Raw genomic sequence first — 12421 nt, 5'->3', positions numbered from 1 at the left:
GTTAGGGGATTAACCTGGAATCTGCAGTAGCTTTCATTTGAAGAGACTGTCCCTGTCTCTCTTCCAGTTCCAAGAACCCAGAGGGCTACAGCTAGGTGCACTCATGAGAGGGGAGCTCTTTGAAATAATATCTCCTTAGAGATCAGAAATATCTGTCTACCCTGTCATTGGACCCCAGGACATCCAGTATACAAGACAAATGCAACCTCAAGTGCCCAACTTGACCCAGAACAAGAAGTGGGCTTGTGTAGTTCCTTACATACAGGAGACTGGTGTCTCTACACAACAGAAATTCCAAAAATTCAATATAGAAAATTTAAGGTCATCGTACTGACATCAAAAAGAAACTTATTAAAATCTTCCTTTTCCTCCCTCCCTCCCTCCCTCCCTCCCTCCCTCCCTCCCTCCCTCCCTCCCTCCCTCCCTCCCTCCCTTCCTTCCTCCCTCCCTTCCTTCCTTCCTTTCTTCCTTTTTCAGCCATTTCCTGGTGCTTGAATTCAAGACCTGGGTGCTGTTCCTGGGCCTTTTTGCTCAAATCTACTGCTTTACCACTTTCCTACAGTTCCACTTCCAGCTTTTTGGTGACTAAACAGAGATAAAATCTGAATGACATTTTTTCCTAATTATAATACCTTTATTCAATAAATGTATTCATTAAAAGTTTTGATTATCCAGCAATAAAAAATACAAAGCACATTTTGTAGATTTCTAATATGTTAATACAAAGTACATGACTATAATACCGAACATCCTATAGGCAAAGAGAGTTGGGAAGGGGGAAAAGAAGACTGTGGTTGGGGTATAGTAATAAATAAATACAGAAGTAGAGATGATCAGCATAATATATATCCTACCACCACTACTGCAACCAAGGACACATAAATAAATAAATAAATAAATAAATAAAATACATAAAACCACTTCTAAACACTTTAGGATGAAGACGGTGGCTGGACTCACTATGAAACTCAAAGTCTGTGGCAGAGCAGACCCAACCCTGTGCAGAGTGTGTTCACAGTGACCTAGAACATGTAGGGTTTTCTTTTCTGCAAAAGAAATAAAAGGTTACATTATGAAACTAACAACAGGGTCCTCCTTTAAAGTTGCTGGCTTCATTCTGTGATACTAATTTGTGTGTGTATGTGTGTGTGTGTGTGTGTAGCGGTATCATAACTTAATTTTTATATTCTTTCCTCAATTAAAGCACACATAAGCACACACATACTTTAGGTGAAAAATCAGAAAAAAATGTTCTCAAAATTAACTCAAAGTGAAAATGTATGTCAGAATTAGGTAGTGAATGTTGATTTTGTGTATCAACTAAACAATATTCTAGTGACAGAAAATGGATAGAAATGTTCAAATAAAAATTACTTCCTGTGCCTCAAGTTGCAAAACAGTATAATTTAATACTATGCCATCTTTTTCATTTCCTGTATGGAGTGAACACTTTTTTATTTTGTTTGGTGTATGACCAAGTGTGAGTTACAGTGTGGTCTACCATGCCTTGCTAGATATACAGCCTTCATTGCAAAGATAAGAACATAGAGCTGAACTCAGAACTGGATGAACCTGAAAAGCTATAGAGTCATTGAATTTAGATGAACCATACACAAAGTGTCTCAAAGCTCAAGTTCACTAATGAAAATAACTTTCTCTCTCAACACACGTACACACATATGTGTATATAAGTATATTTACATATATGTAAGTAATATGTATGTAAATATATCCACATATACAAATATATTTATGTATATATACCTATATATTTATGTATATGCATGTAAATGTATTTACAAATATGTGATTATAAAATATAATAAAAAACACATATATGCCATTATACACCCTGTAGACATTTAAAACATGTTGTATAATACAATAATGTATATTTTTAATAATTCAGACTATACCAACAGTGTGCTAAATATAAATATATCTAAATGTCATTGAGCATATGCTAGTATGTATGTAGTTGAGGATTAGAGTACCTAGAATTCTGAGATAATAAGAACACTTTTTTTTTTCTTGCTTTGGAATTTCAGATAAGAGTGGCCATAATAAGAAGCAGAGATAAAAAGGAGAACGCAAGAAATAAATCAAATGCTGGTAAAGTAATATCTACATTGCAGCAGTTCTCAATAGTGTTATATATAGAAATAAGATCAGTCATTGTTTTCGAGCCTGCTAAATAAAACTGGACTGCGGGAAAGGCATGCCAGTCACACTCCCAGGGGCTCCGTGCGGAACTTGACCGGTACAGAGGGAAGACTCTTGCAAGTGGCTCCTGTTTACATGACAGATTTCTGCTACAAATTCACACCATGTTCAAAAGGAACAAGGCCCTTGAACGCAAGAGAGAGTTACTCTTTCAAGGATTTCCGCGGCCAGTAATGAAGAATATGAGAAATTTTCACTCTTTGTCAGAACTTGTGCTCTCAGCCGGCCCTCTGAAGTCAAATCAGGCAACAAGACATTCAAAAAGTACTCACTTTGAGATCGAAATACTTGATGCTCGCACAAGGAGACAGATATGTATTTTGGATAAGGTGAGTATTTTTTTTAAATGATCATTTATTTATTTAAATGTTTCTTACTGGACCCACAGATTATAGATTAGGTGTTTAAATGCCAACAGGATTACATTTAAATATTTCCCTGATTTTTAGCCTTAATTTTAAGGTGAACAGGAAACATACTCATAAGCTGTTTCAAGAGAAAACAACAGTTTCATCGTTCATTATCACTTTAACCTAATTGAAAGGTAACTATTACTGAAGTTATGGTTTTCCTGATTCGGTGATCTTAACCCAGATGTAAAATAGCAGATGTTCATCTTTTAAGCCTAAGTAAAAATAGCATCTTTTAACATACTACATTTCATCTTTCAATTACCATAGAATTGTAATTTTATTAGTAGAAAAGAGAAAGTAAAAGCCATGGAAGATTTTAGTATCAATATTTATATAAGTCTGCGATAAATTAAATTAATAAATGCAAAGCATTGTTTTGAGATATGTACGTGTTTTCAAAAGTAATCTTCTCACAATGAAAAATTGTCTCAAACTTCTCTTTGAGTTCTTGAAATGAATGCCATCTTTATTCATGATCAATGATCATAGCTGCTTCAGAAAGAAGTGATAAAATGTGTATACTGAAATTAAATAAAATCAAAGTTGGATCACATGTGTACACTATAACTACATATCCAGGAACACTATTCCAAACATTCTAATTTTTCATCAGATAAATAGAAAAGTTTCTTACTCTGAGAGACCGTGATAACTTTAATAAATATTTTATTTACCTGTCATTACAGAAATATGAAGGAGATAAAACATATTTCCATATTTTGTCATTTCAACAGTTTGACTCACCTGTTATTTGGCTATGTCATTTATTTCTAGAAATAAAAAATTATTCAGAGCATTTACAAGTTATAAGTAAATATTAAAATATGTATTGTACAATTTTATATGTTTCTCCTGGAGCTAGAGGTAAGTAATAAATATAAAATGGAATTTTGATATATGGATATCCTATGTGAAATGATTTTTTTATTTAATATCTTTGTAAATTTTTAAACTTAATTTTATATAAACACAAAAGTAAAGCTGCTCATCTGGAGATTATTGGGGCTTGCACCATCCCCAAAGCCCATTCAAAGTCTTACAGGAGAGTAAAATTAAACTAGGAAACAAGTAATCAGTTCCTAATTACTTTTCTCATGCTTGAGATTTTAGTTGAAAGTAAGTTAGGAAATTTTAAATTCCTGGGAATTAAACTACATTTTACTAGCAAGCATTTGTAAGTTCATTTCTCAGAGATGAGGATTTTTCTTAGGAAATCTCGTATTTGATTCCTTTTAAAAATGATCTTTAGCAATGGTACTCACTAGTCACTATGTTGAAAATGAACTATACACTTGTATGTGAGGATGGGAGGGAAAGTGCGAGAAAAGAAGGAAGGGGTGACATTTTCCAGAAAGAAATATATTTGTTACCTGACATATAATTGTAGCCCCTATGTACATCATATTTACAATAACAATATAAAAACAAAAGATAAAATAAAAATAAACTTAAATAGTTGAACAAAGGAGCTGCCATACAATAAGAAGTTCACAAATACAATTTTTTGTTATCAGTGTCACCCTTTCATTACATTTGAATCTTGAGATGATGGGTATTTATCTCTAAAGTGGTTTTATTTTCTTTTTATTCTTTTCCCTCACTTCTCTTTTCTTGTTTTATCCTCTCCCCTACTCTTCTTGCTCCTCCTCTTCTGTTTTATCTTCCCCTCTCTTCTTCTACCCTCACATCAAAAAAGCAAATAACCCAACAAAAAACCTATAACCTTGTCTACTGCCTCCTACAGCTTCCGTTTAATTTCTAATTGCTTTCTTTAAGTATTGATATTATCTGCCCTAATTTCTCTCTCTTTTCTTTTCTTTCCCTTTCTTTCCTTTCCTTTCCTTTTCTTTTCTTTTCTCTTCTTTTCTTTCCAAGCCCACTCCACTTGTGTATCAGCCTTCATTTCTTCTTAGAATCTGAGCTTGCTGAGGAAAATATGGAGGCAGGATATCCCTAAATCCAAAGGCTGATTCTCTTGGACTTTATGAGTGTATATGCTATATTTTCTTTTTTCAAAACAAAAGAAATGTGAGGTTTATTACCAGCATGCAACCTGACCTCATTCTTTTTTTTCCTTTTCTTATTTTTTCATTTCTTTATTGTTAAAGTGAAGTACAGAGGGGTTACAGTTTCATACATAAGGCAGTGAGTACATTTCTTATCCAATTTGTTACCTGGTCCCTCATTTTTTCCGCCCACTCCTCTCTCTTCATTTCCCTCCCCGACCTTGAGTTGTGCAGTTGGTTTATGCAATATAGTTTTATAAGTATTGCAGTTGCATTGGTTTGTCTTTTTATCCTTTGTCTCTCAGTTTTGGCACTTCCTTTCCCTTCCTTAGTTTCAATACATGTATATAAAATATCCAGGATGCTAAAATCAGTTACAGTGATATCAGGGGTAAAACCACAGGAAAGAAGTACAAAAAAGAAGGCATAATTTCACATGATATGTTGAAACAAACAACAACAATGATATACCACTTCTTTTCATAACTTGGAGTTCATTTTGCTTAGCATCATCTTATGGACATAGCTACTGAGCTATTGTAAACTTTTAATTGGACTAGCCTAGATGTGTATTAATTATTTCCATTGAGAAAAGCCATAGAGTCTATTTTCAATATTAACAAATGCTTCTCCTTCACATACTCTTGTGGATTCTAACAGTACAATAATACAAGTGTGTAAATATGTACATGTGCACCAAAATTTTTCATCCTATGTAACTTTATGGCTTTCTCTCTCTTTCCTGTTTTAATCATTTAACTTATAAGGTGTAAATTTTAAACACAATCCATTATAAAACCTTTTTCTTACCTATAGTTCTTTAACATAGTTAAACCTCCTATTTTGAACTATTATCAATGTACTGGTGACTTTCATATTTTTACAATATTCTTTTTATTATTTTTTGTCTTTATTAAAAAAGACGATGAGCAGAAGGAGGGGTTACAGTTACATAAGGAAGGTAATGATGACATTTGTTTTTAGACAGTGTTACTACATCCTTCATTTTCTCCCACTTACCCCTCCCTATTCCACTCCCCCTCCAAGTTGTAAGGTTGATATCCAACCTGTTGTGTTAAGTGAGTATCATTGTTGTTTTAGTTCATCATTTGACCTGATGTTTTTGTGATTCCCTTTCCCTTCCCCTGGTCGAATAATCACTTATACAAGAGGCAAGGTAGTTTCCCTCCTATGTAAGAACTAGAATATGTCTATGATATCCTCAACAGGGAATCTCAACCACCTGATTGATTAATACATAGGTCTATATATAATGAAGTGTTGCAACATGAACTCCAAGATATGGAAACAAGAGGTTCTTATTATGTACAGTCTATTCTTTCCCTACTCAACTTTTCATCCATGTATCCATGAATTGATCTAGTATCTCTTTCTTCCTATCATTTATCTATCTGTATCTTCTGCAGATATCCTATGGTATCTGCAACTGAGCATTTTCAACATGTCTGGCATAGAATTCTCCAAGTAAATAAGTGACAACTGTGTCCTTCAAATGCTTAAGCCAAGCACTTGGACAAATCACGGTTCATCTGTTTCATGTCTCATGACACACATACCAGCGATATTCTTAATGATACCTTCAGAGTGTATCCAGACTCTTGAGAAATTCTCCTTCTCCTGCCAGCCCTTGTTAACCTTTACCCTGTTTTTGTCCTCAGCATGTTCACTATTTCTATGTGGCAACCAGAAGTGGCCTAGGAAGCTGTGTCCTCAAAACTTCTTCATGCCTTCCTTAGAATCAAATCTCACATTTTCCTGAAAGCTTTCCCTAATCATTCAGACCACAAAGTGTTCCAGCATTCTCTATTATCTTTCCTTTCATGCTGTATTTCACGCATTGTCACCTAGCTTGCTTTACTTAATCCATTCATTTACATAGATATCTGCTTTAAAATGTTATTGTTCTACACTTAAGTAATTTCTGCATTCATTGTAGTGCTTCATGCAGTGTTTAGTGAATGTTGAAGAAATGACTTTGGAGTAAATGATTTGCAGACTTCTACTCATGTTTAGCCATGATACTTACAAAGTGAAGTGTGATTTACTAAAACTAAAAGTGTGATTTACTCATCACTGGAGTAGATGTAAATATATTCACATAAAATATATTTCCTACCACCATTTCATAGGTGCCAAATAATTTAACTCTGTATTAATGTATAATTTATTAACAGATAACCACGATCTGATGATAAGGTAACACACATTTTCTGAGGCTGATGAAGATGATTATTTAAATTTTGGTTGCAGCCCAGGAATAAAATAAATAAATTATACAACTAATCAGGGATTATAAAATGGTCAGGTATAATATACAAGCTAAACATCCTCAAAGAGTATTTTTGGAGCTTCAAAAGATATAAGATAGTAGGAAAATTAAATCTTAAAGTTTTACAATGCATTCACTCTGGGTTGTTGTGTATCTTGCTTTACTTCTGTTCTGGAAAATGTCAGAAGCATATCTGATTCAAGAGCATGGTAAGAACACTAAAAGCAGTGTAGATAAATATTTCCAGTATCTTCCCTTTTCTTCCCTTTGATCTTCTCTCTGAGGAAACTGACCTCAAGCTCACTGTCCTTTCTTTTGTTTTTATTCTATGGCAAAAACAAAACCATTCTAAGCAGTGCTTAATTTTTTAAAAATAAAAAACCTCAATAATTTTCCAATTTTTGTTATAGTAGAAATATTAGCTTCCCATCAGAAAACAATAGAAAGAGAGTGGTAAAATGTAACTTTAATATTTACTTAGAAAGTTCAAGCATTCCTAATTTTGGTTTGAATTTCTTAATGTATTTTCTCACACATGGTGTGAAGCACATTCACTAATTTTTGTCACATATAAAATATGAATGTCATGTGCCTTAGAAAGTCCGCTCCTCCTCCTCCTTTTTCTCCACATCTTTATTTCTTCCTCCTCTTCTAACTCTTCCTCCCCCTGTTTATCTTTCTACTCCTCATTCTTCCCTTCCTCCTTCTTCTCTCCTTCAATCTTTTTTCTTTTCCTCCTAATCCTCTCCTTCCATTTTTCTTTTTTATCCTGTCTTCTTGATTCTTAAATTTTTTTTTTTTTTTTTGGCCAGTCCTGGGCCTTGGACTCAGGGCCTGAGCACTGTCCCTGGCTTCCTTTTGCTCAAGGCTAGCACTCTGCCACTTGAGCCACAGCGCCACTTCTGGCCGTTTTCTGTATATGTGGTGCTGGGGAATCGAACCCAGGGCTTCATGTATACGAGGCAAGCTCTCTTGCCACTAGGCCATATCCCCAGCCTGTCTTCTTTATTCTAAGACTTCTCATAAGAAATAATTTTAATTAGCAGGGAATAGTTTAATCATGTTTTGAATTCCATTAGACCAGAATTTTAATATGAATCTGAGCGTTTGCTTTCTTTTGTCCTGAGACAAAGTTTCATGATCCCTGATCTTTAGTATATTTTTTTTATGAAAAATGATTCAAGCACTATTAATTAGTCTTCCTATATATGAGAAGATTTTTTGTCACATATATTTAAATAAAATGTATAGCAGAATCAAGCTTCACATTCTGGGAATGTTTGTACATTGTCACTGAGATATTTGCGTTAGCCCAAATTCTGTTTCAACTGAATTTCATGGTAGGGACATCTGACTTCTGATTCAGACATACTTAAAGATGAGGTGATATGTTCAAAACATGTCTGCCTATTTTTCTTCCCATTTGACATAAAAGAAGTCTCATACTTATCCTGTGTTTTAGATATATGAAATCAAATAGCATCAGCTAACATTCAAATATAGAAAATTACACATATATTGAAAGTCTCTCTATATTTCTAAATTAAGATCAAAGTATGTGATCAAAATGCTTATTTAACTATTAATTACCTGAAGCTGAGAGATTAATCATTCTTCCCCAAGCAGGAATAAGCATAATCAATTAGAATGATCCAAGGGAGTCCAGATTTCCACTGATCTTTATGAAAGGAAGTGGGAATTCTATAACACAACATGTGGTTCTAATTTCAGAAGAATCAGTATATATGGATTAATATTGCCTATTGTAAATTAGATTTTCTGACAGAACCAGTTGTATGTTTTAATAGTATATAATATAATTAGAGAAAATATTTATTTTCCTAATTTATGCCCATTTTATTCCTGAAAGTAAAAGAAATTTTTACCTGCATTTCAGCCTTGCAAATCATTGTTTTATGGACTTAGCATTTTATTTTACTATTGTGATTTTACTTCACTTTTTATTTTTGTGTTTCCTATTAACGAAACTGTTGTAAATATGCTCTAATATCACCTGAAGTTTCTATATTGAATGTAACTTTTTGCACTATTTTAGTTAGAATTAATATCCTAAAAATAAAAGTTATACATTATGTGTTGGGGATCTGTTAGAAATGTTAAAGTCTTTTAGACTGTTAGAAAATAATTCAAATAATCCTTTTCAATTAAGTCTATTGTAATTTAATTTTTGTGATATTCATTTATTCTTTTCGTAGAATGATTAGATAACATAATTTCCTGAAATAAGTATTATACATATGTTCTAGAAATCTATATATGATTAATAATTATGTGGCAAATACAGTTTATGTGAATTCATTTGGAGGAAAAAGTTTGCATTTTTCCCTTAAATATACAATGATCTAATTGTCTGTTTATAGCTAACTTACCAAGATGACCTTATGATTTCCTTATATACGAGCTAATATTCTTCATTTGGGATGTACTTATAGGTAAATACTATAGAATATGCATTCAGAAATTAGTTTAGATTTGCCAGATTTCACTATTCTGTACTTCTCTCTATGGACATATTTGAGTTTGATAATCAGTTATCTATGTATAAGTAGATATTTGTTCAAACATTTGCCTGAGTGCTCTATGATTTATGTGTTTGAGATAATGCATAATTCAAACAAAGCAAAGGAGGGAAGATAACTGAGTTGGGTGGAAGAAACACTTCAATTGAGAAGTTATTCTTATCTATATCCTGCATAGTAAATAGAATGCACAGAAATAGGGAGTGATGATAGATACTTAGAAGTAGGACAAAACAGGGTACATTTAATTGCCAAGGAAAGGATTCTTACTGTATCCTTTTATGGTATTTTATTCTTAATTTATTAATATTTTTATTATTTATATGACAAATATAGAGGACACTAGCAATCACTTGTTATTCAACTTAGATGAAGATTCTTATAAAATCAATTCATAACAGGAATTGGAATATGAATAAATTTAGCTCAGGACTGAGGTTTTAGGCATACATGTGTGTATATGCATGTGTGTTTATATATACATAGACATATGGATGCATATCTGCATATACAGAAGCACACATATACATACAGATACATATACATACAGACTCCAGTTCTGGGCAAATGAAGATCAGACATTGACACCTGAGTATGTTAGACCAGTGTTCTACCATTAAATTAGCAATTTACTTACAAAGTAAAATTATGTAGATAATCATTTTATCAATTCAAGTAGTAAGTAAAAATGTGATGAATGAGAAAGGAAAAAAAAGGTTTAAAGATAATAGTATTATATTATATTTAGAGCAAAACTATCACTTAAAGAGAAGATATTTTAAAAAGTCAGAAAATGAGAAAATAGGCAATGTTGTATCTTATGCAAAGAAAAGAAAGAAATCATATGAGAGAGAGGATTTAAGGAATGACAAAGACAGAGAATTATTGTATTTCCTGCATGAAATGCTGTGCTTATTGCTGAACATAAACAAATTTAGGCAGTGACTTGAAGGACTCTTCATTCTGGAATGTGGTATGGAAACCAATGAGGAGCCATAAATTTTAGTTTACTCAAATGTATTTCTTTGGTAGTAGCAGACTATTGGAAAAACTGGATCTACTTCATTTTTCAGCTATGTCCTCTCGTGCAGTTTTAGCACATTCTGTGAGTCTCCTTCTATCATTTCTTTGTTCTTTGTCTTAGCTTTATATGGTACTCAGTATTTCTAGAGAACATTTAATAAATTTTATTGTTTGAGTTCAGGATCAAAAGGATTTGTATACCTAAGTGTATTGGAATCAGTACTGCTGTAATCCACAATTCCTCTTATTCTTGGTGGCCTAAATGGGATGACAGACAAGCTTTCATGTGCTACATTGAGTCTCCTTTAAACATATATATATTTTCTAGTTTAATATTACACAACCCAGTGATTGTTAATGTACATTTATTTACCATTACAGCCATTTGAACTAGTAACTTTGTGCTTGTTCAATGTTATAATTAGAGTAATAATAATATGAAGCTTATATTTAGTAACAGTACTTATTTCTAATATTTTCATTACATTTTACAATGGATCAATATATGAAAACAGTGAATTTTATTACATAGTTTGAGAAATAATTAGATGACAGAGAAGGGACTTTTTCCAAAAGGGATTGAAATGTTATTTTAAAATGATCTTAATGTGTTTATAAAATTGGAGCATACCAGAGCCATCCTCTAGGTTTTATTCAAAAGATTACACTCATCACAGAGGTGGTAAAATAGTGAGATTCAATCGGCTAGTATTATTAATTTTAAAAAGAAAGCTTAATACTCAACTGTCAAATTTTTAGACCATTAAAAGGGGGAAACAAACTTGGAAAATGAGGTGAAAAAGGCAATTTTGTTCATTATAAGAAAAAAATTAAGTTGGATATGTTGTGAAATTAAAGGAAGATTAAATTAAGAAAGTTGATAGCTTAAAACATATGTTTATAAAAGAAAATAAGAATTACATAACATGAAAGGAAACTGGCATTGAAGCAGAAACTATAAGCAAAATACACATAGATGAGAGGTTTATGCCAATCTTATTCAAATTAATAATGATATTTGCTCTGTGACGAATTACTATGGAGATTCAAAATCACATCTATTTCTTATTCCAATATACTTGAAAACACTTTGAAAGAAAGATGACACATTAAAAATAAATTGTAACTTGGTGCTATCGCACATAGAGTTTAACACTAACTGAATGCTGGCATAATCACTCTTTTATCCAATAGAAATTTAGGAATGAGGATGAACAACAAAGATTCAGCTGAAGAAGCGCTTTAAGGATATTAAAAATAAAAAAAAGTGTGTGATGCATTAGTCTTGATAGTGGGGAAAGTACATCCCAGGCAGAAGAATTAGCATAGTAAAGGCAAAGAGATAGGGAAGTAACAAGCATCACTACTGCAGTGCTGTAATTTCCTGTGTAATACTACCGAATGGAACACACTGAGAATGGAATGGTGTAGTTGGTACTGAGGAGAGAGAAAGCCTGCATGCCTTGAGAAAGCAATTAGACTCGTTTCTTCCAAATTAAGGAAGCACTGTTTCAGATCTAACTTACAGAAAATAAAATTTGGCAACCATATGGAAGACAAAATATAGAGGACCATGGCAAAGCCGTTTTGGAAAAGTAGGAAAGCAAAGCTTTTTAGAGTCTCATTTGAGAAGATGTGATATTACAGGAATCTGGGCATTTCAAATACTCAACCACCTCCTCCCATTCAACCAGCTGACACTGGGCCAGGTCTTTATCTGATTGTTTCCTAGCATTTCCTTGGCACACCTTATCAAACTGGAGAAGTAAGTAACATGTCACTTCACATAAACATGTTTCCAAAAGAAGGACTGAGGTGGCGCTCAGTGGTAGAACACTTTTCTAAGGTACCTGGGGTCCAGGTTTTCATCCCTACACTCCAAATGAAAAACCAAGCAAAGAATGTTCTCAAAGAAATTGCTATAGT

General features: G+C 32.9%; 1 protein-coding gene across 1 annotated transcript in view; it reads left to right on the top strand.

The window, feature by feature from the left end:
- Positions 1-2327: 2327 nt before the first annotated feature.
- Tecrl (trans-2,3-enoyl-CoA reductase like) overlaps positions 2328-12421 on the top strand; it is a 51417-nt gene continuing 41323 nt past the window's right edge. Inside the window, exon 1 of the mRNA XM_048364456.1 lies at positions 2328-2552. Within this exon, the coding sequence (XP_048220413.1) occupies positions 2328-2552 (225 nt within the window). The remainder of the gene's footprint in view (positions 2553-12421) is intronic.

This window comes from Perognathus longimembris, chromosome 16 (genome assembly GCF_023159225.1).
Source record: "Perognathus longimembris pacificus isolate PPM17 chromosome 16, ASM2315922v1, whole genome shotgun sequence".
Lineage (NCBI taxonomy): Eukaryota > Metazoa > Chordata > Mammalia > Rodentia > Heteromyidae > Perognathus > Perognathus longimembris.
This window is presented reverse-complemented; position numbering and strand designations above follow the sequence as displayed.